The 24,774-nt window shown below is 43.0% G+C and overlaps 1 protein-coding gene across 2 annotated transcripts in view; it reads left to right on the top strand.

Annotated features, from left to right (window-relative positions):
* The window catches only part of large2 (LARGE xylosyl- and glucuronyltransferase 2), a 140,501-nt gene extending 117,732 nt beyond the window's left edge, over positions 1 to 22,769 (top strand). For both annotated transcript variants that reach the window (XM_086295213.1, XM_086295221.1), the window contains 12 exons: positions 2,230 to 2,312; positions 5,162 to 5,285; positions 7,804 to 7,975; positions 9,214 to 9,318; positions 9,503 to 9,615; positions 10,027 to 10,152; positions 10,555 to 10,710; positions 13,317 to 13,480; positions 13,567 to 13,845; positions 14,586 to 14,732; positions 14,830 to 15,025; positions 18,538 to 22,769. In XM_086295213.1, the coding sequence (XP_086151339.1) occupies positions 2,230 to 2,312; positions 5,162 to 5,285; positions 7,804 to 7,975; positions 9,214 to 9,318; positions 9,503 to 9,615; positions 10,027 to 10,152; positions 10,555 to 10,710; positions 13,317 to 13,480; positions 13,567 to 13,845; positions 14,586 to 14,732; positions 14,830 to 15,025; positions 18,538 to 18,735 (1,863 nt within the window). In that variant the 3' untranslated portion in view covers positions 18,736 to 22,769. The remainder of the gene's footprint in view (positions 1 to 2,229; positions 2,313 to 5,161; positions 5,286 to 7,803; positions 7,976 to 9,213; positions 9,319 to 9,502; positions 9,616 to 10,026; positions 10,153 to 10,554; positions 10,711 to 13,316; positions 13,481 to 13,566; positions 13,846 to 14,585; positions 14,733 to 14,829; positions 15,026 to 18,537) is intronic.
* Positions 22,770 to 24,774: the final 2,005 nt, after the last annotated feature.

Genomic DNA, 24,774 nt, shown 5'->3' with positions numbered 1-24,774 from the left:
AGCTTAGTAGCTCACAAATACATGAAAGAGTCATGTGTATGCTGGCAGGCTTAGCTTTAGCTTTAACATTCTCAAAATCACTTTTCAGAACCAGTAAACAGTCGTTCTTCACTGCCAACAGCAGATTAACATTCATATTCACAATATCAGGACACAACAGGGAGCTTATTCAGCTAAAACGACCTGAAATAAGGGGGAAAAGGAAACCAAAATGGCACCCGCGGCTGGCTAGGCTTTGGCATTTTTCCAGTCCTTCTACTTCATAAAAAGTAACAAATAATAGGGTTTACCCACTGATTTATACCCCCACATTTAGCTGTGTTTCTTATTAATATTTTACAACTGTTTTAATATAGTTTTACCGGTTACAAACCTGCAAAACAGGGAAATGATGAGACAGAGGCGACTGGTGAAGTTTCTCTTTGCCTCGCTTCTGCCATATTGACTATGTGCACAAGAAAATGCTAACTTCCTGGTTTGAGACTGGATGTAGGGTTGTGCATTTCCGGTAGCTTTACTTTGCGGTCAATCGCTACTGCGAAGATATGCTCCAAAATCATGTCCAAAACTCGAAAATGGAAAGATCGCGTTAAGTTACAAAGAGCAGAAGGTGGGAACACTCACCACTGTTGTGTCATAAAAAATCTAATGATCAATTATGACGTTTAAAGCGTTTAGATCGATCAGTTGTTTACATCACTCAACACAAGCAGAACTGCATTACTGCAGCAGAAGACACATCGTCCACATTCAGAAGTATCTCTGTATAGTGACTGGTCTTGTGATTTAAACAGGCAAATGTTCAGCATTCAAACTACAGGTGAACAATAGTCAAACCAGATGTTTCCCCGTTATGTCGATATCAGCTAGTCAAGTACACACCTACACAGCATGTTAACAAACCATGAAAAAAGCCACACAAAAAATGAATGATTGCTGGTAACGGTTTCTATAGATTAGTATTTACGAAGGGTATGTTGTGACTTACCTTCAAAATTACTGTGGTCCCTCGCTATAACGCGGTTCACCTTTCACCTCGCTGTTTCGCAGATTCTTTTAGTGCAAGTTTGCATGCTTTTTTTTTACGTCACATTGTGTCCTGCGTCCTGATCGCTGCAGACGATCTCCTCCGTGACGTCTCTCCTGTACAGTACAGAATCGCTGCATCGATCGTTAGCAGTGTGACTCTGAAGTGCAGTACTGTATGTCCACGAAACGTTTTGCACCGTCAAAAAAAAAAATTGGCTATTTGATTTCACCTATCGCTGGCTATTTTTAGGACATAACACCCGCGATAAACGAGGGACAGCTGAGAAATATAACATTTGAATCCCTTTTCTCTTTTGCTCTGAGGCGCAGGGGAAAAATATCGACAAGTCGATGAACATCATTTACAGATATATTGGGTAAATGCCCAAGACATCTATAGAAATGTAAATCGCCGCTTGATTCATTCATTTGCTTAACTTATTTTGGACGGTAAACAAGGCGTGAATAGGACACCGGAAACAAAGCTCCCCACAGGAGTTTCCGCACCGGAAGTAGCATATGCTAACGTGCACATAGTCAATTGGAGAGGAGGACCTATGACCTCGCTATTCTGTCTCACTGAGCAATGCGCCACCTGGAGGCCGGGGGGTGCAACTACCTCATTACACATAATTCACTTCGGTGACAAATCTCTCATTTTTTTTTAACAAGTACTACTTCTGATGGGATCACACGTTAGTGTGTCACACTAACAGCTGCACTGATGGCTAATCACAAACAGGAGAGAATTTCCTGAACAAGAAGCTCAGCGAATCACAGTGGTCCATTCAAACTAATTAATGGGTGAGGCAGAGGTGGGTTAGCAGGGTCTGAAATCCAGGGGAACACTTTGTTCTTTGATGTGATTTGCTGCCTTTGAGCTCCAACTTTTCAAAGTCTCTTCTGCTGAAAAGCGAGTGTCGTGAAATCATATATGTTTGAGAATCTCAGTATGAAAGTTTACATCAGAGACGGGGGCGAGTGACACGCACCAGCAGAGCAATATAGCTTCAGTACTTTAGGAGAAGACTGATGACACTGTGTGTGAATTAGCACATAGGGCAGATCTATAACTGCAGTCACATCTAGTCTGCTGTGAGCTTGTGATGGAAGCTGTTAGCACCCATAATGGGAAGTATTCATGCTACAGGCTGACTTTTGCCAAAACTCAGAGCTTCTTCTTCTTCTTTTTTCCTTTAGCTGATCCATGTAGCGTGCGTTTGTGCCGGTCATAACGCCAGCAGAGATGTGGTCACACTGGTCAAGTCGGTCCTCTTTCATAGGTGAGTCTAAATTTGTGTCAGTTCTCTAGTTTAGGTTTTCTGTAAACAAAAATGTATTCTTTGAAGGTCACCCTAAAAAGAGTTATTTAAAAAATGAAGAGACTGAAACAAAATGAGCCAATGGACCTTTACACTGTAGAAATTAAATCAAGCAGTTTGATTGGTTGGTAGTTGCTGCAGGCTAAAGTCTCTGCTGAGGTGGTCCCATTTCCCAGTTAGATTCATTCAGCTTAAACAGGAAACAGACAAAGTGAAAATGTTATGGTTTAGATCACATAAGAGTCATATTTTAACAGACATTTTAAGGTTATTACTGAAAGGATCTAAAAGTATATTACATTGGTTTAATTACCATTTACCATTTTAAATTATCTCAGCTGATCAAAATATTATTTCTGTCAACCAAACATTTAGCCTTCATTTGCTTTGGTCACATCAGCTAAACAAGCTAGAAATTGAATGTTCTGTCTCCAATTGCTCAGACAGGTTGCTTCCCGCTAGGTCAGAGGTCAGCAACCTTTGGCTGAAGAGCCGTATCTGGCTACGGGCTAGTAATAAAAACACTGATTTATTCCCTTATATCTGTCATCTGTCCGCCAGCACATCTGTGTGCCAGTTCCCACGAATATCCAACAACCTCGCACAGCCATTGAAGTGGAGTGGACCAACATTCCACAGGCCACAATTGACAATCTGATAGACTCCATGCGACGATGTGTTGCACTGCATGAGGCAAATGGTGGTCACACCAGATACTGACCGGTTCTGGGACCCCAGACCCCCAATAGCGCAAAAAACTGCACATTCCAGGGTGGCCTTTTGTTGTGGGCAGTCTGAGGTACACCTGTGCACTACTCATGATGTCAGATCAGCATCCTGATGTGGCACACCTGTGAGGTGGGATGGATTATCTCAATATAGCAGATGTGCCCACTACCACACATTTGGACTGATTTGTGACCACTGTTTGGGAGGGATGGTTATATTGTGTATCTGGAATGAATTTTAGGTCTCTACGTCCATCCCATGGGGAATGGGAGCAGTAACAAAGGTGTTGCGTTTATATTTTTGTTGAGTGTACTTGCAGGTCACCAAATACGGAAAAATGCAATGCAACAACCTGCAGCCACCATTTTTTCATAGTTGCAAGGAGGACGCAATCCACTTTCAAACTGACATAATCTCATCATGCTAACTAATGTCACTTAGCTGTAATGTAATCATAACTTACCCCAGCCTTTAAGAAACACTAAAGTAAATCTGACAAACTAATTTCATTTCAAATCTACTCTTTACCATTCTCAGTGACTACAATGTTTACAGGAAGTTGGAAAAAGTGTTACTAAGATATAGGAATCTACAAAATGCTACAAACACATTTTTAGAGAATTGTGTTCAAAAAGACAAAGTGTTTACAAATGGTCAAAATGCATGACTTTTTCTGCTCTCTTTAGAAATGGACAGTCTGTGAAGAGCATACCAAGAGCACAATGTGCAATCATTAAAGAACCAGCAATGTGAATGATTTGTCATTAGTCAATACATAATAGGTTTATTTATTTTATTTATTAGTCACACTATGTTTGTCTATGTTGTGACTTGGAAGAAGATTTGTTTGAGTAATTCATACAAAAATCCTGGTCATTCCAAAGGGGGTCACAAAATTCTTCTTTTTGTAATAGATTTACATACAAACCCACTTTTACCTAGATATTCTCAGATATACATGACTTTAGAGTTAACACGAGATTGTACAGGAGAAAGAAGAAGCTAAAGTATTTGTGAAGCCTTCTTCAAACATGCTAAAGGCAAATAAAAAGAAAAGGATATTAAATAAAAGTGATAAGGGACAAAAAGAAATGTTTGTGGGGAAATTGGATAATCAAAAACGAGATAAAGACCCATAAAGGCACTCTTGCTTCAAGCTTTTGTTCAAAGCAGGCAAACTGTAGAGCTTGTTGATGAAGATAGCAGCTCCATGGGCAGAGGGCTGCTAATTTAGAAGGCTAATGATGGTGATGCTTTTAGAGGGCTAACCTTAGCTAACATGAATAACTACTAGTATTCAGCTTTATCAGCGACCCTGTGTGGGGTTATTATTCAAGAGAAGAAATGTACTACAGATTACTTACTTCTTTTTAAATTTATGCAGTATCCTGCTTAAGTACTCATTATACTATATAAACCTCAGGCTACAGTCCCACACAGACACAAAATCCTATCCTAACAAGGACACGCATTTGATCATTTTGCTGGCGTTACATAATAGAATAAACCCACAACAAAAAGCAAAGTTTAACACCAGTCCAAAGAAACTTCAAATGATAGCCAAAGAGGTTCTGCTACAGACACATGTACAGGTGTGGTTTGGGGTTGGCATACACTTAGCTCTAATGTTATTCTGAGCTCTTCCCTTTGTGTTAGCGCACTAGCTTTACATTAGCGTGTTAGCTTTGTGTTAGCATGTTAGCTTTATTTTAACAGGTTAGCTTTGTGTTAGCACATTAGCTTTGTGTTACCGTGTTAGCTTTGTGTTAGCACGTTAGCTTTGTGTTAACTTGTTAGCATTGTTTTAGCAGGTTAGCTTTGTGTTAGCAGGTTACCTTTGTGTTAGCAGTAAAACGCAGTTGTTTCTGTCCCAGATGCAGTTTGCCCTTTACCGTTGTACTGATGTGCTTTTGTGCACTACAAATAAAAGAGATGCCCATATCACCGTAGCATGTTACATCACTGTCATACTGAAAAATGTAATCTGATTACAGTATTGCATTGCCGTGGAACGTGTTGACATTTTTTTCCTCCTACTGGAAGGACCTCCTTGACCTTGATGCCTTTTTTTTATTTTTCAGGAGAAATCCTCTTCACTTTCATTTTATCACTGACACAGTAGCAAATCGAATCCTGAGTTCTCTGTTCCAGTCCTGGATGGTTCCATCTGTGCAAGTCAGCTTCTACGATGCAGATGAGCTCAAGGTAAGAGCACGCCTTGAATGTACACAAACCTCATCCAAATACATTAACACAGCCCTGTTTCCTGTTGTCTGTTAGACAAGGTGAGTCAAAGTCAGACCCTAAATTTATCACATCAAAAGAAAACCTGCACAGTTCAAAGCAACAGCAAGTTGTGAGGGTACCGTTGAATATATTTCCAAATCTTTACCAGAATAGTTGCAGAGCATCAAAGAGTGGGAGACAGAATAAGAGCTGCACGGTACAGTATGCATCTCTAAGAGTCTGACAGAGGAGGTCACAGCTAGTGTCTATGTGCTTGTCAGATCATTTGTCACTTTAGCAGAGATCAGAACATCGTTAAAGCTCTCTGATCTTACTTTAGGATGAGATAAAGGGTCAAGCTCCCATTTAGCTTCGATTGTACTCATGTTGGTGCTGAGGGGTTTCCAGCCTTCTGGTAAGGCACAATGCAACACACTGTAAAATTTGACTTTACTTTAAAAAGTTATGCAGACTTACGGCCCAAAAACGTTAAGTAATAACTAAAGTTATGCTACGTTGTTTATTTTGAACATGCAGCTCTTAGGTTTATTCAATTTAAAGATAAACTTTATACATTCAAAGTTTTATACATGTTATGATGCACAGATTCAGAAAATGTCATCTCTGTAGTCAGAGATCTTAGTTTTTGTTGATTTCCTGTGCCACATACACCACACAGCTACAGGAACACTGGTTTTAATAACACCGGAGCCTCAAGCCTGAACATGAATACTGACAGAGTCATTGCTCTCCTTGTATTATTCTTGACCTGTTAATTCACTGGCCACGGTCACACAAACACTGGAAATCACATCAAACATTCTCATGAATCTAAGGATAAATATTTTTCTGTATAATTTCAACATTCTTTCTTTTTATGTATTTCTCAGATATATCATGATAAGATAGGTGGGGATTATGCCCCCCACCCCTTTATGTTAATGGTCTAGTCCAGTATTTACTTGGCCTGTGACTTAACCAATTAACTGCTGTCAGCTGGCTTACCTATGAAGATGTGATTGGTTAATTTGAATTTTTTTCTGTTTCCTTTATTTAAGCACAAATTGTGTTATCTGTTTCTATGACCCTGATGAAAGCCACAAGCCGACACACGTTGGTCAGTTAAGAAAATTGTTCCTCTTTACTTTTAAGTGTTGCTGGAGTTCATGCTTTGTTAGTTTCTCATCCTCTCCATGCACCTTGGAAGTAGGTGAAGTTGTGGCAGAAATTTTGCTGCATGATATTAGAGATTACGAGTCTCACAAGTGCTTGCAGACAGCGGTGTACAAGTGTTCCATATTTAGGCCAGATAAGTTGATGTATGTGAGGAAACCAAGTATAAATAAAGTTAAATGCACTCATTTGATCTAGGTAAGGTTATTGTTGAGTTATCATTGTATTTAAAGTGGTGCCCTGATATAACACATTCATATAGTTATATAATGTTAGCAAACATTTGCTGTCTCGAAATGGTAACATGCGTTTTTCACATGTTTGATCTTTCACGTATACTTTTTTGCGTTGGCATGTGTGGTGTTTCCAGTGCTTGTTGACGTCCGCCTCCTTCAGATATAGAGTAGAACAAGAGTATATGTAATTGTATTGGTGTATGCTGCCCTCTTCAGTCCTGGGATGAATTGCAGGATTGATACATAAACTGCCTGATCCACTGCCCCACAGCAACAGTTGCCCAAAGGCATGTTACATTTTAAGATAACCCCAGAATAATACAGAGAAAACCCCAAATATCAGATGACAGTAAAGACGTCCATGGAATGTGGAACGTGGAACTCCGTCAGTCATGGATCGGTGTCCAAGCAGTGTGGGACCATCTAGACTGGGAATGGGACAAAACAGTCAAAACATCCAATTAAGTGTCACTGAATTAAGACTTCTGCTCGGTGATTCTGAGCCGCTCATCCACCTCCTCGAAGTTTAAAGACAACAATCACCACAGGAGCTTTGACTCGACAGAAACGACTGCTTGTTAAGTTCGAAAAGTCAAGTGACGCATGAGCACAAAGACGCCAAACGATTTATTTTAAAATCATAACTGTTCTGTTGGAGTGGCGGGGAGGGAACAAGCCTGAATTTGTTTGTGTTTCCAACCTGCATCACCCCCGTCACATCATCACATTCTCCTCTCCCTCACAGTCTTAGTGCTAAACAATGAGTCCTTTGTGCTGTCAGAAGCCTCGACCCGCAGCCTCTCTCTTCAGCTTCCTCACACTAAAACAGGGAAAAACAGCCAAGACTCTAAGCCGATTATGTTTGCAGATGATTCACTTATGCAGATACAATTACTCAGAATCAGGAGAATTAATTAAAAGAGTCTCTTAGCAGATACAGGGAAAAAACCCAACAAATTGAGGCTTTGCCAGAATGTCCTTATATGGCTTTGTCTTAGCCCACATACTGGAACTGCGCTCATACATAATGAACAGCTCAGAGCTGTAACAGCTTTAAGAGTTACTGTTGCATTTTTTTCTCGTTTCAGTCCGAAGTGTCGTGGATACCCAACAAACACTACTCAGGTATTTACGGCTTGATGAAGCTGACGCTAACCAAAGCTTTGCCCTCCGACCTGTCGAAGGTCATCGTCCTGGACACAGACATCACCTTCGCTACGGACATCGCTGAACTCTGGGGCATTTTTAGGAAGTTTACTGGTGAGATCCTCAAACCTGACATTGACAAAAAAAAAAAAGTCTCCAAAAAGTCAGCCGGTGCTGACACACAGAAATGTCAAACTATAAATGAGAAATTTGTGAAATTCCAAAACTTGGAATGGTGCGTAAAATATAAATAAAGACAGAACCCAACAATTTGCAAATGTCATAAAGCCATATTTTATTTACATGGCACGCTATACCACATTTAAAATGAGGCAATGTTTTGCCATTTTGACTTTTATGGCAGCAGGACATGTTTACCGCACTGTAGCATTCGGTCTCTTTGTAACAACAGCTGCCAGTTCCAGAGACACTAATGCACCGCCCTACAATCGAAGATCTGGGCTTTTGAACTGAGTGCTGATAACAAGCCAGCTGACCGATTTCCTCTTTAGTCCAGAGGATGTGTTGACTATGTGGTGTGGCTGTAGCTCAGGAGGTTGAGCAGGTTATCTGCTAATTGGAAGGTTGGTGTTCGATCCCCGTCTTAGCCCAAGTTGCTCTCTGATCTATCCATTGGAGTGTTAATGTGTCTGAATGTTTAGATTCACACAATCGCTTGATGATATTATGTACTCTAGACACAATTTTCCATCGAGGAACATTATTCTGAAATTGTTCCACAAAGAATTTGAAGACAGAGTTTTTACAGATTTGTGAACCTCTCTGCTTCTCTTTTTTATGCCATGTTAAAGACCTGTTGCCAATTAGCCTAATTAGTTACAAAATGTTCTTTTGTTGCCATCAATTTCAAAATGAGCTATTTTTTTCATGAAATAATAAAATATCTCAATGTAAAGTTTTGTTTTCTGTGTGCTACTGTGAATAAATTGTGGGTTTATGAAAATTTCAAATCAATGCTGTTTTTATTTTTAGGACTGCTGTGTACCATCACACGTATCGAAAACCATCAATAAGTTACTGTTACTGAAAATCTCCTCAAGCAGACCACAGACGTACGGATGTATCTGTGGGTTTTAGATTCATTAGCGGGCAGACGCTGCCAGCAGAGTGACTGCTGTTTAGTATGTGACGCCTCGATATCAGTTATCAAATAAGAAATTAGAATTTTTTTTAAACTAGCTGAATGAATGATGAAAGCAGTTGGTTACTGTGAACACTGACGCTCATTTAAGTTTATTATGTTTGTGAACTGTTGAGGGGAAAAACTTGTTGAAAAAGAAGAATGTTTCCTGAAATTTTTGCTCCTCAGCTGATGGTTGTTTCATTCACAGATAAGCAGGTGATTGGTCTGGTGGAGAATCAAAGTGACTGGTACTTGGGCAACTTATGGAAAAACCACAAACCGTGGCCTGCGCTGGGAAGAGGCTTCAACACAGGTAAACGGGTTTTTGATCGAATCTCTGAGGCTGGCAGGTTTGCTCCAAACAGCACAGAACCTGATGTCGTCTCATTCCTAACAGCACAAAGAACCTCAGTGTTTGAAGAGTGAACGTTTAGCCCAAAGTGAACGTTTTAAGTTAATGTCACATTGTTAGCCAGTGTCCTGCTTCGTGGTTTCAGGCGTCATTCTTCTGTACTTGGAGAGACTGCGGCGAATCGGTTGGGAGCAGATGTGGAGGCTGACGGCAGAGAGGGAACTTATGAGCATGCTCAGTACATCACTCGCTGATCAGGTTAGGGATACCTCCAAACAGGATTGTCAACTCATTACACACCGTCATCAGTCTGTGGCCTTCACTGTAACTGATTCTGGGTGAGGACTCCTTTGATTGTGACTCCGTCGCCTCGGCGCCCACGTATACAGCTCATCAGTGGCATCATCCTGGCACTGACGAGCTGTTGGTGTTTTACAGTCTTGTGTTTGTTGAGCTTTATTGAATTTTTTAAAGACTATTTTTTTGTTGTCTTGGAGAGCAGGGCTGCAGAATTAGACCCTGAGGCCACGATGAGTCATGCTTTCACAAATTTGATTCTGTTTACATCATCACAAACATCAGCAGCTCTGATCTATGCATGTCTACAAAGTAATCCTAGTGTTAAAAGGATCGAGGCTCTTGATAAAGTGGTGTGTTGTCTGTGTGCAGGACATATTCAACGCCTTCATAAAGCAGAACCCAGTCCTGGTGCACCAGCTTCCCTGCTTCTGGAACGTTCAGCTGTCTGATCACACGCGCTCCGAGCAGTGTTACACCGAGGTGTCTGACCTCAAGGTACGCCAGCTCGCACCATCAGGTTTGTCGTTTACTGCCACAGGCTGCCGTCAGGCTGAGTAGCAGAAACTTGCAATCGTGGCTCAAGAGTTGGGAGTTCGCCTTGTAATCGGAAGGTTGCCGGTTCGAGCCCTGGCTCAGACAGTCTTGGTCGTTGTGTCCTTGGGCAAGACACTTCACCCGTTGCCTACTGGTGGTGGTCAGAGGGTCCGGCGGCGCCAGTGTCCGGCAGCCTCGCCTCTGTCAGTGCGCCCCAGGGTGGCTGTGGCTGCAATGTAGCTGCCATCACCAGTGTGTGAATGGGTGGATGACTGGTTGTGTAAAGCGCTTACCCCAAAGTGCTTTAAGGACTAGAAAAGCGCTATACAAATACAGTCCATTTACCATTTGTTATGGTTTCAGGTGATCCACTGGAACTCTCCTAAGAAGCTCCGCGTCAAAAACAAACACGTGGAGTTCTTCAGGAACCTCTACCTGACCTTCTTGGAGTATGATGGAAACCTGCTGAGACGGGAACTGTTCGGCTGCCCGACGCAGGCCAGTCCAGAGAGCGTCAAGGTTGGCGCACACACACACACACACACACGGGCGATATTTGTGACAGTAGCAAACATCTGAGAGTAATCATTTAACATTGGGGGAAAATATTTCAAACATCACTCAGACTGTGTCAGGCAGGAAACAATAACATCCACCTGTTTTCTTATCTGCTCGTCCAGTTCAGGGCTGTGCCGAGCTGAGGTCAGCTGATCTGTCTCTACTTCACTTTGTGGCCTTTGCTGAGTAATATTGTACGGGGGCAGCGTCGTGGTTTCCACTGTTGCCTAAAGTATCTAGTAGTAGTAGTAGTGAAGTTTATTTGTTAAATATTTATGATGTTACCTGTCAGCTAAACACATGTGCATGTATCGTTTTCCAGTCGATTCCCATGAGATTAGTCTGCAGGACAAATCTTGTTTGCAATATGTTTTTATCTTTTGTTTTGTTTTTTTGATAAAGGAGGGTGTTTGGGGAAGAAAGAGAGAGCTAGGACAGACAGAGACAGAAAATATTTTTTGTGCCACTGGTTTATGTCCGACAATATTTTCACAGACCAGCCTTTAAGGTGTTGCGTATGAATACAACAAAATAAAACCAGTACCAAAAAAGAAGATTTATTCATAACACTCGGGAAAAGATCCAGGAAAACCGAGTTAACGATAAAAAACATTAAAAAAATAACGATAAAAACCCTGAAAACCATGAATTTCACACCCGAGCCTTAACACACACACCGAGCCGACAGGCTAGCAGATGACTCCTGCAAGACCAGAGGTGGAGGTTTGTGCATTTATATTAACAACGCTTGGTGCATGAGCTCCACCTAATCTCCAAAACCACAGACAGTGTCACCACCCAGAAACGGATCACCATGTACCCCAACCAGAAGCCTTGGATGAACCAGGATGTTCGTCTCCTCCTGAAGGCCCGCAACACCGCCTTTAGGTCAGGAGATGCACACGCCTGCAGTACAGCCAGGGCTAAGCTAAAGAAGGGCATCAAAAAAGCCAAACACCATTACAAAAAGAAGGTAGAAGAACACTTCTCCAACTCCAACCCCCAACGCATGTGGCAAGGACTCCAGACCATCACAGACTACAGGACCACCAAACCCTCCCCCGCATCCTCTGACGTCTCTTTCCTCAACGAGCTCAACAACCTTTATGCTCGTTTTGAGCGAGGGAATCCAACAACCACAACCAAAGCAGACATGACGCCAGACCACCAACCTCTGACTCTCTCCTCCACCGATGTAGGAGCGGTGCTGAACAGGATCAATGTCCACAAGGCTGCAGGTCCTGATGGCATCCCCGGGCGTGTTCTCAGAGCGTGTTCTGGGGAGCTTGCAGGAGTGCTCACAGACACATTCAACCTGTCTTTGGTCCACGCTGTGGTACCGGCCTGCTTCAAATCCACCTCCATCTCCATCGCACTGCACTCTGTCCTCTCACACCTGGACAACAACAACACCTACACCAGAATGCTGTTTATAGACTTCAGTTCAACATTCAATACAATCCACCCCTCACAACTCACAACTGACAGACCTGGGAATCAGTTCCCTCATGTGCAAATGGTTACTGGACTTCCTGACCAACCGCCCCCAACATGTCCGGCTGGATAACCGCTGCTCATCTACAATCACAATGAACACCGGTGTACCACAAGGCTGTGTGATGAGCCCTTTCCTCTACTCCCTCTTCACCCACGACTGCAGACCTGCCGGTGGTTCTAACACCATCATTAAGTTTGCAGATGACACCACGGTGACCTACAGGGAGGAGGTGGATCGTCTGGGTGAGTGGTGTGACACAAACAACCTGCTGCTTAACACTGAGAAGACCAAGGAGCTCATCGTGGACTACAGGAGGAATGCTGACCCACATCCGCCCACCTACATTAAGGGGACGGCTGTGGAGCGTGTGAGCAGCTTCAAGTTCCTGGGAGTTCACATCTCCGAGGATCTGATCTGGACGACCAACTGCTCCAAGCTGGTCAAGAACGCTCACCAGCGCCTCTTCTTCTTGAGGACTCTGAGGAAGAACCACCTGTCCTCAGACATCCTGGTGAACTTCTATCGCTGCACCATCGAGAGCATCCTGACCAACTGTATAACAGTCTGGTACGGGAACTGCTCTGCCTCGGACCGGAAGGCGTTGCAGAGGGTCGTGAAAACTGCCCAGCGCATCGCCGGAGCACCACTTCCTGCCATAAAGGACATCTTCAGGAAGGAAGATATATCTATATCATGGCTAAAGCACTTCTGGATGGATGCAAACTGCATTTCGTTGCCCTGTACCTATGACATGTGCAATGACAATAAAGTGGAATTCTATTCTATTCTATTCTATTCTATTCTATTCTAATGACAGACGACTCACGGACCGGTACCGGCTGGTGGCTCGGGGGTTGGGGACCGTTGGGTTAGAAGATAAAGGAAATTGAAAATGACATTTAATTGTTGTAACTGTGGCCCTGCGACAGACTGGCGACCTGTCCAGGGTGTACCCTGCCTTTCGCCCCATGACAGCTGGGATAGGCTCCAGTGCCCCCCGCGACCCTGAAAAGGATAAGCGGAAGCGAATGGATGGATGGATGTTGTAACTGTGTGTACTTTTGCTCAGCTACAAAAGGCTCTGGAGGAGCTGGACGAGGACGATCAGTGTTACGACTTCCGTCGAGAGCGACTGACAGTGCACCGAGTTCACCTGTATTTCCTGCAGTATGACTACACGCCCACTGAGGACAACACTGACATCACTCTGGTGGCCCAGCTCTCCATGGACAGGTACTGAACCCGTGTACTGTAATCATCTCCTGGCTTGGATCTGTGTGCTTTAAAATGTGTGAAATGACCGTGTGTGCCTGCTACAGGCTGCAGATGCTGGAAGCCATCTGTAAGCACTGGGAAGGCCCCATCAGCCTAGCTCTCTACATGTCTGACGCTGAGGCTCAGCAGTTCCTGCGTTATGCCCAGGCCTCCGAGGTCCTCAAGAACCGCAAGAACGTGGGTTACCACATTGTCTACAAGGAGGGCCAGTTCTACCCGGTCAACCTGGTGAGGAACGTGGCCCTGAAGAATGCCAACACACCCTACGTGTTCCTGACTGACGTGGACTTCCTGCCAATGTACGGTCTCTATGATTACCTGAGGTAAGTCCAACTGTCCTGTTGTAAAAAAACCTTTTCATGGCTTGTTTTTTTTTTGTTTGTTTTTTTGAAGAGTGTTACATACAGATGTGGTGTTATAACTGTACTTCTGATACCCTTACCTTACCACTGACTAAAATAAAATAGAGTAATGAACTCTGATGCCTACACCTTGACTTTCCGCTGTGCTTAGAGGTTGTAATGCTCCGCTGTGACATCCGTTGGTTCTGCGCTGACTCATTTTCCTTATTGCTGCGAGTGGAAACGGTGTTTGCTCCTCAGTGAGGACGCTCTCCTGCTACACAAGATGAACTGAAAACAAGAGTAGACATATTTTAACACTCCTTAAAATTATTATTGGACAAAGAAGAGATGACGTTTCCCTCCTTTTCACCAGGATATTCCTGCCATGATTCGGTCTAGGATTTCTGTCTATTTGCCAATTCATTGCGAGTGTTTTTGACTCGATTATATCCGCCTAATAGGAGACGCACTGATCACAAAGTGCTGTGTAGTCTGAGCCCAGCATTAGAGGTGAGTCATGAGTCCTGCATAAAATCCTTTTGGAGTAGTTTTCCTAACCAAGAACCAAAAATCATTCATTATATATTATTCATGGCATTTCTGGAAGTTTTACTTACTTTGAACTTTCAGACTGCAATCCTGTTTTCGAGGGTTTAGTCATCCCTGTTGGTAGATACGTGCTGCTTTAGCTGCCTCTCACTTCCTGTTTGCTGCTGCAGAAAGTCTGTGGTGCAGATGGACATGGCTCACACAAAGAAGGCTCTGGTGGTTCCAGCTTTCGAGACCCTTCGTTACCGTCTGTCCTTCCCCAAATCCAAAGCCGAGCTGCTCTCCATGCTGGACATGGGGACTCTCTACACCTTCAGGTTTCTAATTACAAACCAAAATGAACTTTTCTGATCAGTCGATGATGATTGGAGGATTATTTAACTGGCAATGTCTCCTTCTTCCTGCCTGTCACAGGTATCATGTGTGGCCAAAGGGTCACGCACCTACCAACTATGCCAAATGGCGAACGGCCACCACGCCCTATAAGGTGGAGTGGGAGCCAGACTTTGAGCCATACGTTGTGGTGAGAAGAGAATGTCCTGAGTACGACCAGCGCTTTGTGGGCTTTGGCTGGAACAAGGTGTCCCATATCATGGAGCTGGATGCACAGGTAAACGTGCTCATGTACACAATAATCTAGTCAAAGATGGCAGGGGAAGAACGACTGGGTGCGGTGGGGGGATAGTAATCAGTTATAAACTGATTTAAGTAAATCCTTTCGTGTTTCGCTTGTCAACTCAGATGTCCGTGAAGTTGTCCCGTCCTTAGCAGAAAAGTATAATGTTTCTATGCTTGACTTTCTCTTTCTCCAAACGTGGCACATCAAGTTGATGCTAAAGAGCTTGATTTTGGTTTCATATGACCACACAGCTCTCTCCCAAGCCTTTTCTGAATCATTTGGATTTTTAAAACTAAGTCACGTGCCTCCTTAAACAGGAGGACCTTGCAAGCGCTGCTAGATATCAGTCCAGTGTGGTGTTCTTGTTGTCTGTGGTCCAACATCTTTCTCATGATCATCTTCACCCCATGATGCAAGAGCTCATGTGGAGGTCCAGACATAGGGGAGAGTAATGGTCATTTTATATTTCTTCCATTTCTGATTAATCGCCTTCTCATCAAGCTTCTTGCTGATGGTCTTTGGTCTGTGCCTCATATGCATAATGTATAATGTAATTAAATTTAATTGCAGTTGTAATCTGTGTGTCACATGAGCTCACAGTCAGTATGTGGGAGTCTGGCTGGGCTGTAGGATCTCAGATGCTTGTTTTACTCAGTGTCATATAAATTATTGTATGCCTTTAGTGTAATGTAATGATTGAGCAACTTCATAGCAACATTCATGTGCTTTTTTTAAAATAAGGCAACAGTCCTACTATATTACTTCAGCCAATACCTTTTGATTAGCCTTGTCTCATGCTTTCTTGCTTTGTGGTAGATCTTTGTTCTGTTTTCACGTAGATATTTGAATGCTAATCAATAAAAATCAAAATCAAATCAAATCAAAATCAAATTACAGAGAGTACTCCAGTGATCCCCTATGAGCAGGATCCTTAGTGGGAAGGAGGAAGTCTCTTTTAATATGGCGTTATTTTTGTGCCACTATTCTGCACACGTAAAAAAAAAATTGCAGGTGCAAGTGTTGCATTTTGAGGAGAAATTTATTTTGAGCGAAGAAAAGCTTAATTCGAGTGAACAAAATTCATTCCTGCGTGCAAAAACTGTATTTCAGTGTTTGCTATTATCCACACACACACACACACACACACACACACACACACACACACACACACACACACACAATAGCAGCCCCTCTCGCTCAGTTTTTGCATTTGCGCTCACTCGCAATGTGTTGCTCGTGCTCTCAACATTTCTGCCCGTGCGCATTCAACTCTTTCTCTACACCGTTATATTTGTGCCACAAAACCAGCCAATCACAGACTTGGATGCAAAAATATCTGATTGGTTGTTCTGGTCTCCAATCAGCTCAAAATGGCGAAATGCAATATCCCAGAATGCATTTCGTCCCAAACTCAAACGAGGCAGTGGCGGAGGAACACAGAGTGGCGGAGTTTGAAATATTACTCTTTCTGGGTCACAAAATAAACTTTTAAGATATTTTCATGCGAGAATGGTGCTGTGTAAACTTCAAATCTCTGCTCGATTCATCAAGACATCACATATATGCATAAGTGCTCTAACGTTTTTGGAGACGCCTGTTAACCACCAGCTGACCGGGTGGGAACTCGGGTTAAACATGATGTATGAAGCTGAACTGACAAAAATTCGGCCGACTACACCACCATAAATCATAAAGCCTTTGAACTAAAACGAACGATGTTGTGACAGTGATGTACACATGTATGATTTGTATCAGCTTCATGTTTCCAAACCGATATCATGGTCAGCAGCTTTTACAGCTGTGGCTCCAGCAAACATCAGCTGATACTAGAAAGTAATATTAAATAAATTCTAACAACAGCTGATCAAGCTTGAACGTGCTGTTGTTTAGAGCGACATCCGCTGGTTCCCTGTTTCTGGCGCGAAGTGGGTGATAAGCAAACAAGAGAGACGATCAGCTGATCATTGATCAGTTTCATGATTGAAATAGCAACAGAAGAGGGAGGGGGGAGAATGAGAGAAGAAGAGGCAGCTGCGCAGCGTAACGCCAGAATAACTCCAGCTTTGGTGTTTTTTTCATTCTCGCTGAAGTCCGGGACGAATCGCGTTCCTTTTCCCCTCAATACGGATGTATTGTAATTGGTCCAGCCCAGAGTTGATCATGACCAATTGGCTAATCCACCACCTTTCATTGTTTATACTGTTACAAAAACAAACAAACAAACATAAAAATGAAAAATCATCATCGGCCAACCAGGCATATGTCCGGTATGCCCAGTGGCCAGTCCAGCTATGCGATCAGCTGGTGGGTAACAGGCATCTCCGAAAACGTTAGAGCACTTATGGAAATGTGTGATGTCTTGATGAATCGAGCAGATATTTGAAGTTTACACAGCACCATTCTCGCATGAAAATATCTTAAAGTTTATTTTGTGACCCAGAAAGAGTAATATTTCAAACTCCGCCACTCTGTGTTCCTCCGCCACTGCCTTTTTGAGTTTGGGACGAAATGCATTCTGGGATATTGCATTTCGCCATTTCGAGCTGATTGGAAACCAGAACAGCCAATCAAATTTTTTTGCATCCAAGTCTGTGATTGGCTGGTTTGTGGCACAAATATAACGGTGTAGAGAAAGAGTTGAGCGCGCACGGGCAGAAATGTTGAGAGCGCGAGCAACACATTGGGAGAGAGCGCAAATGCAAAACTGAGCGAGAGGGGCTGCTATTGTGTGTGTGTGTGTGTGTGTGTGTGTGTGTGTGTGTGTGTGCACGCAGCAATGAATTTTGTTCACTCAAATTTAGCTTTTCTTCGCTCAAAATAAATCTCTCCTCAAAATGCAACACTTGCACCTGCAATTTTTTTTTACGTGCGCTCAGAATAGTGGCACAAAAATAATGCCATATTTTAACAGGAAAAAGACTTCCAGCAGAACCAAAACCATGCTCCTCGTGGGAGATAACGTACAGTTTATGCATCCCAGAAGCTGGGAAATGACTGTGTTCCAGCAGCCATCTAACCATGATGCAGTATGGAGCCTAAATCTAAAATGAAGCATTGTCCACATCCATTCACCATATTGTGGAGCAATGTGTGTTTGAGATTTAATATGAATTTCTGTGTAATGGGAAAGATTTGCAATTTTTTACCAATGGATCACAGTTAATTGCCATATTGTCACAAAGAGATTGCATGTAATTGCCAGCCTGTCCCCATTAAATTTCAAGCTGATAACAGATGAACTCCAGGTTATTGCCATTTTATCACCTTCCTGTTGCAGACCTGGGCAACCAAAGATTGCAATTTCAGTGTACACACTCACGATAATTTTGGTCATCATTTTTGGCTTTTCCCCCGCGTGACTGTAGCCTAAAATTAATATTCTTAAAGGGAGTATTTAACCCGTCCCATCGTGTTTTGATAAACTTACCCAAACTGTGAGTGGAGGCTGAAAGCCATTTGAAAATGCATTTGTTCTCCATTTATCATCTCTTTCTTCTTTTCAGGAGTATGACTTGATGGTCCTGCCGAATGCTTTCATGATCCACATGCCCCACGCTCCCAGCTTCGACATCTCTAAATTTCGCTCCAGCTCCAGCTACCGCAACTGTCTGAACACCCTGAAGGATGAGTTCCACCAGGATCTGTCCAGGAAGTATGGCTCTGCAGCTCTCAAGTACCTCACTGCCCAGAGAAACATCTAGAAAGTAGACTTGTTAAGAGCAGCTCTGTCAGCCCTGCGAGCTCCGACGTGTACTGACGCTGGAGGGGCTTGGAGTGTATCGAGTGTGGATATAAGCTTTACAGCCCTTTTGAGCATCCCCGGGCTCCTGTGCATTAATTCTCCAGTCGACTGCAACTCGGAGTGACTGAGGACCGGACGCAGAGACGAAAACCAAAACAGGACAGCACAGCTGCGGATTTGTAACGCGGGACTCTGACACGGCCGAAGGGGACAATAGATGAGAGTGGAAACTGATGGGACTAGCTTTAAGGCGAGGAAACAACAACCATATTCTTACAATTTGTTCTGACAATCAGGGCTTTTTTCAAGCAGACACAGTGAACCAGTCGATCTCCACGGATATTTGGATATTTGGCACCTGGGGGAAAAACTTCCGACATTAGGAATCATATTTGGGAGGCACGTCGAACTGGAGAAAGATTTAAGCCTTATCACTTTCCTGATATTTACTAAGATATTTAATATTTTCTTTTCTTTTTTTTTCTTCAGTGCAAATCTGAACCAATGATAGTGAGCATTTGCATTTACAATGTTTTGATTATGGCTTTACACAAGAATCAGTTTTTTTTCTTTCTATATTTTCTGACCTCTTATAAAGAAATCCATAGTGTCCTGGTCAAACGATTTAAGTTTCTTCTGTGGGCTTCAGGGATGTGCTGTGTGTGTGTGTGTGTGTGTGAGACAGAGAGAGAGAGACGGAACAAGCGATCCAGCTGCATCACTGGGCACGTCTTCAACACGCTTACAGCTCGTCTTCAGTGTCACGCTTGCTTCTGTCTTGCATGTAAAGAGTTGCACAACACGTTCTTTTCATGTTGGAAAAATCTACATTTTTCTCCCATGATTCCTCCCTTGGAAACAGAAAATTATTGATGAGATGTGTCATTACCAATTGGGACCAACTCACACGACCAACACCGACACATAATTGTCAGTGATGAGATGAAGCTATTGGCTTTGAAATAGGAGCACGGTGACGGGCAGGAGCTTATTTTTTTGTGCCATTACATTTATAATGTGTCTGAATCACTGGATTGTACGTGCCATCTACTGTACTGTTTTACCCACTGTGCTGCTGTTTTTGTAAAGTCCAGCTGAAATGTTTCTGCAGCCAAAGTTCAGTTTTTTGTTATTCCAACTTTACCTGCAGACTAGAATCTGAAGGATTTCTGCAGTTTGTTGTCAGATTATTTTGATGCAGATCGAGTCTTCTAATCAGGAGGTGACGTTGAATTATAACAGGAAAAAGAAGCTTCTGTGTCCTCTTCTCTTTGCCAAATTGAATATTTTTCCAAGCTAATTTTACATGAGATTTGAAGCTATTTAAAATGAAACAGCTGACCGGCTAACTCAGAACACAGGATGTGCTTGAATTTTTACTGACAGAGAAAAGAAAAGAGTAAAAAAGTAGTGTAGTGTTCCCAACTTTGTGTCATAGCCTGTTACATGATATCAGCGACGGGCTCGGTCACTCAGACCCGTCAATAAACCTGGAAACCTCACAGGAATAACGTTGGTGAGGGGTGGTGCAGTTGGAGAACTACATCCTGCACTGACAACCTTGTGATTGCTTTAGTTAATGCGGTCCCCCATAGTTTTTTTTGTTGTTGTTGTGAAATGCCAAGTTGCAAACGCTCCCTAACTAACCACTGAGTGATAGTAAAACTATCAGGAGTGCGACACAAACCCGAGAAACTTCAAAGTAAAAGTTGTATTTTTTCAATGAAATGCACAACTTGTACTCTGACACCTGACGTTCTCTGTTTCAGGTCAACCAGAAACCTGATAGTTTCACGATTAGTTTGTGAGTGTTTGCAGACTAGTCTTCCATATGAACTACAGGTGACCATGGCAATCTTCTAGCAACCAAAGAAATGACAGGGTAGTTTTCAGTGCAGCACTCTTTGTGATTAACGTCACTGAGGGACAGCAGTCACCCACCACCAAGCATTCTCCAACCAGTTATTCCTCCTTACCCGACGAGCCTGCAGGCCTGTGAGACTGGAGACGAATTAATGATGTAGTGAAATCGGAGCATGAGGTCACTGGATATCAAGCGCAATTACAGTAAACTTCCTGTCCAGCAATATTTGGTGTTACATTTGTTTGTAAGGCTGTTTACATCCACCAAACAAAGTTACAGGTCAAAGTCTGACACAAAAGGCTTTTTTTGTTTTGTTTTATCTGTTACTGGCACAAAAGAGCTTCAGTACGTTGATGTCACAACTGGTAGTAGGGACTCAAGAGCAGAGCGGTTTGACGTCTCCAAAAACAGTTTATTTACAACACCGGTGCACGATATATACAGTGAAGGGAAAACATCCAACTCCAGGGAATCACGGGGAAGCTCTCTCACACTCGCTCTCGTCTTCTCGCCCAAACTCACACACGCTCACACGGTAGGGAGGTCACAGGTCCAGGAAGGAAAGTCTGTGGTAGAGGAAAGGGAGTCACTCACAAATCACGAAATACTAAGCAGATAAGCTGGGAGAATCACTAACGTCTGTAGTACAATCATCCAGCGACGAGAAGATCTGTGCTCCAGCCTCAAATAGTGCTTCAGGTGATGACAGCTGATTGTTGTCAGGTGTGTGGGCCAAGGGCGGGAGCCCACAGTGAGCTCCGCCCAGGCAGAGAGAGAGAAAACAAAACAAACACATGCAGCAATGCGGAGCCGGCCGGCAGGCACGGAGACCATGACAGTTGAGGCTTCATAAAGTCAAGATGGTTAGTTTTTTTCCCACCAATGCACATTTATTTGCACTTTGCTCAGATGCATTTAGAAAAGTAACAGAGCCGTGAAAGTGCAGCATCAAGAATTAAATACAGTGTGACTGAATATTTTAAAAGGAAGATTATAAGAAATCTGATTTTCTCAAAACATGATGTCCATTCAGTCTTAAAGTGTGGTTGAGGATGTCATCACGTGGAAATCAGTGCTGACATCTTGTGCCGGTGGTTTGTTAGTCTTTACAGTGGGGACGCTAACCCTGCACCCAGTTCAGATCTTGATACCAAGCTAAGAGCACAACCAGTCTAGTCAAAAATATCTGACGTGTATCAAACTGAATAACTTGGTTACAAATGGGTTTTCTTTAAAATCACAAGAATACAGCGAGCGTCCGAATCGGTAAATCTGTTGACAGCTACATGTTCAAGTTGTAAACATCCAACAGCAGCAAACTGGAATGCAGCCGTCAAACCAGAATGCTTCTCCTGAACTTTCCACAACTGATCCGTGTGCTGCAGAAAGATATTTATTTCAGTTGGACTTTATTCATTTTCTGTTTGTTTTTAATGATGCTCTGTCCAACATTTCCAATCAGTAAAGTATGATGAAATACATTTGTCATGTTGTTATGACATGTAGCATTGGACATGATGGATAAGTCCTACTGCTTCAGTTTAGTTTAGTTTTTGGTTATTTGAACGCTTTGGTCAGTTATGCTCAGAAGCATCCATGTTTAACGTTATGTTGGAGCTGCCTGCAGGCTGATCACGATGTTTGCATCCTTCCCTGTAGCGCAGGAGAGCAAAACAAGTACCAAGGTGCAGCGTTATCGCTTGTAGCAGCATCGCGCTGTAGTTTTGTTTTTGAGCATTCTCTACAAATTTTCATCTCTACCTGCATTTAGAGGGGAGGGAAAGGCAAGCGGAAAAGACTTCAAGCAGATCTCGTGTAATTTCCACTGCAAATACGGCAAACATGGGAGGTGGGTCACGAGTGACGGTGTATGTGACGGCCGTTTGACGAGTCCAGACGGTGCCGTGAAGAGCCCTGCTCCCTGTCCACTCCCACCCACACCACCTCTATTGCCGTGTTGTTGATTGTGGTAAATGCTAGTGCCTTTGCTGTATTGTGAAACTGGATATTGATTGTACTGTTGTACCGACAGGGCCTGGGGATAGTCAGGCGCTCTATTTATTATTGTTGACTCAAATCGATCATATTTTTCTATGTAAGTGCTTTAAATAAATTTGCCCTTTTTATCACTTGGTCTGTATTTAGTTTTTCAGCATTCTTGACAAACACGACTCCGCTCTGCATGAGGATGCAAATACTCCTCAAGCTCGCTAAAGTAGCATTAAATGAACAAACGCTGCAGCATTTGGATCCAAGGATGTCTTGGGAACCTCAGGAATTCAGAATATTTGCCAAGGTCAGTGGTTTTAAGCCGGCTGAATCTTCCATGTGTGTAATTGGCCTAGTGAAAATTCCAAATACAAACCAAATTGTTTTGGATGAATAGGTCCCCTGATGGCTCTCATCCCTTTTAATGCAAATTACAATACAGTAATTGGATTCAGAACTTTGCCTGCAGTTTGTTCAGAAGTGAATCATTTCTTAACAAATTGGGGTGAGAGAGTAGAAAAGCAAATGAATACACATTTAGAAAAGCATTTATGTTTTCATTCATATATATATATGTGTGTATGTGTGTGTGTGTGTGAAGCCAGAAATGCCGACAATACAAAATATTCTGAATATGAGGGAAAGAGTGGGCTGCAATGTGCCCCGGGCCATTTAAGCTTTTACAAATGCATCCAAAATATAGTAAAATGTAGCATAAGATGGAAATACATATAGTTACATACGTGTAGTATGCCCTTCTGCTTCTCTGCGTTACATCGTCAAATGCAGAGCAGGTCTTCATCTCATGATTAGCACATGACGCATAGACGTAATATCGCTCAAGCTCCCATTTCACAGCAGGAGAACATCCACTTCACACCTCCAGTGTTCTTAGTAACAGCTTATCAGTTCTTAGTCAGCTTCCCTGCATGTAGGCTAACCAAGCTCATATGTGAGTGTAAGACTGTACAAGAACTTACTGGAAACCTCAAAGTACCTTTCATGCCTGTTTTTTACTGCAGTTATTTTAAACCTTTTCAGTAAAATCACTGCATTAAAGTGATCTGTGACATTCCTCAAAGACAAGGGCAGAGCTTCTTTGATGGCATCCCGTATGCATCAGAAGGATTATATAGGGAGGAGACGTGTGCAAAGACTTCTGTATTGAAATCTATTTCACACAACAGCACAGAAGCACAAATTCCACAGGACAAATCTTTTAAACCCTTTTATTGCTGCTGTGCTTTTAGAATGTCAACAGGAAATCGGTTTGTATCCCATTTTTAATAAGTAGAGCTCACTTGGAAGAACTGAATATGATTCCCTTTGATAGACCCCCCCACACACACACCTCTAGTGGTGCTGAGGATGCAGACTGAGGCTTGAATAGAGCTCTGTCTGAGGTGGAGATGGGGAGGAGGTGGGTTGCGCGAAAAGAGTCCGAAAAGGAGAATGCGCACAGATTTAAAAGGCGTGATGTCAAGGATGATTGGCCCAAAAAAGGCGGGTGAGAAGGTTCACTCTTCCTGTTCAGTTAGGTTTTGAAGAACAGTCCAAATCTAACTGAATGTTCTAGGATTTATTTAGTCCATCTACATCCCCACCTTGGCCTACGGCCGTGAGAGCTGGGTGTTGACTGAAAGAGAAACGTTGCAAATTTCCTCCATTTTCCTCCATCCTCACCCTCAGCCTTAAAAAGAAGGGGGGAGGAGCTTGGACATGTCTTGAAGCAGAGCTTCTGTTTCTCCGTGTTGAAAGGAGCCAGTCGAGGCTCTGTTGTTAAGATCACTTGTTGGGTCTGCGCTTCCACAGGCCCCGCTGGTTTAGAAACGTATTCCCGTTAACGACAAGGAAGCAAGACGAACAGCGATTTTACTTGCGCAAGGGAGGCCCCGGTCTGTGTCTCAGGAAAGCACTCTGAATCCAACCACAGACGACCTCGACCCCAGCCTCCACTTCCCGCCTTTTATTGACAACAGTTACAGTACACACAAGCACCTCCCATTGTAAACCCCCCCCATGGTTATAAAAGATAAGGTACCATGTGTGTATGTGTGCGCACGTGTGTATGCCTGTGCGAGAATGTGTGTGTTTGTGTTTTGGGGTGCGTTTGTGTGACCTCCTGCTCACCAAAAGGGTCATAAG

The sequence above is a fragment of the Aulonocara sp. 'chitande type north' Nkhata Bay genome, linkage group LG1, assembly GCF_057382095.1.
Source record: "Aulonocara sp. 'chitande type north' Nkhata Bay isolate Kocher_YH1m ecotype deep benthic linkage group LG1, A_spYH_male_GT1.1, whole genome shotgun sequence".
NCBI classification, from domain to species: Eukaryota; Metazoa; Chordata; class Actinopteri; order Cichliformes; family Cichlidae; genus Aulonocara; species Aulonocara sp. 'chitande type north' Nkhata Bay.
This window is presented reverse-complemented; position numbering and strand designations above follow the sequence as displayed.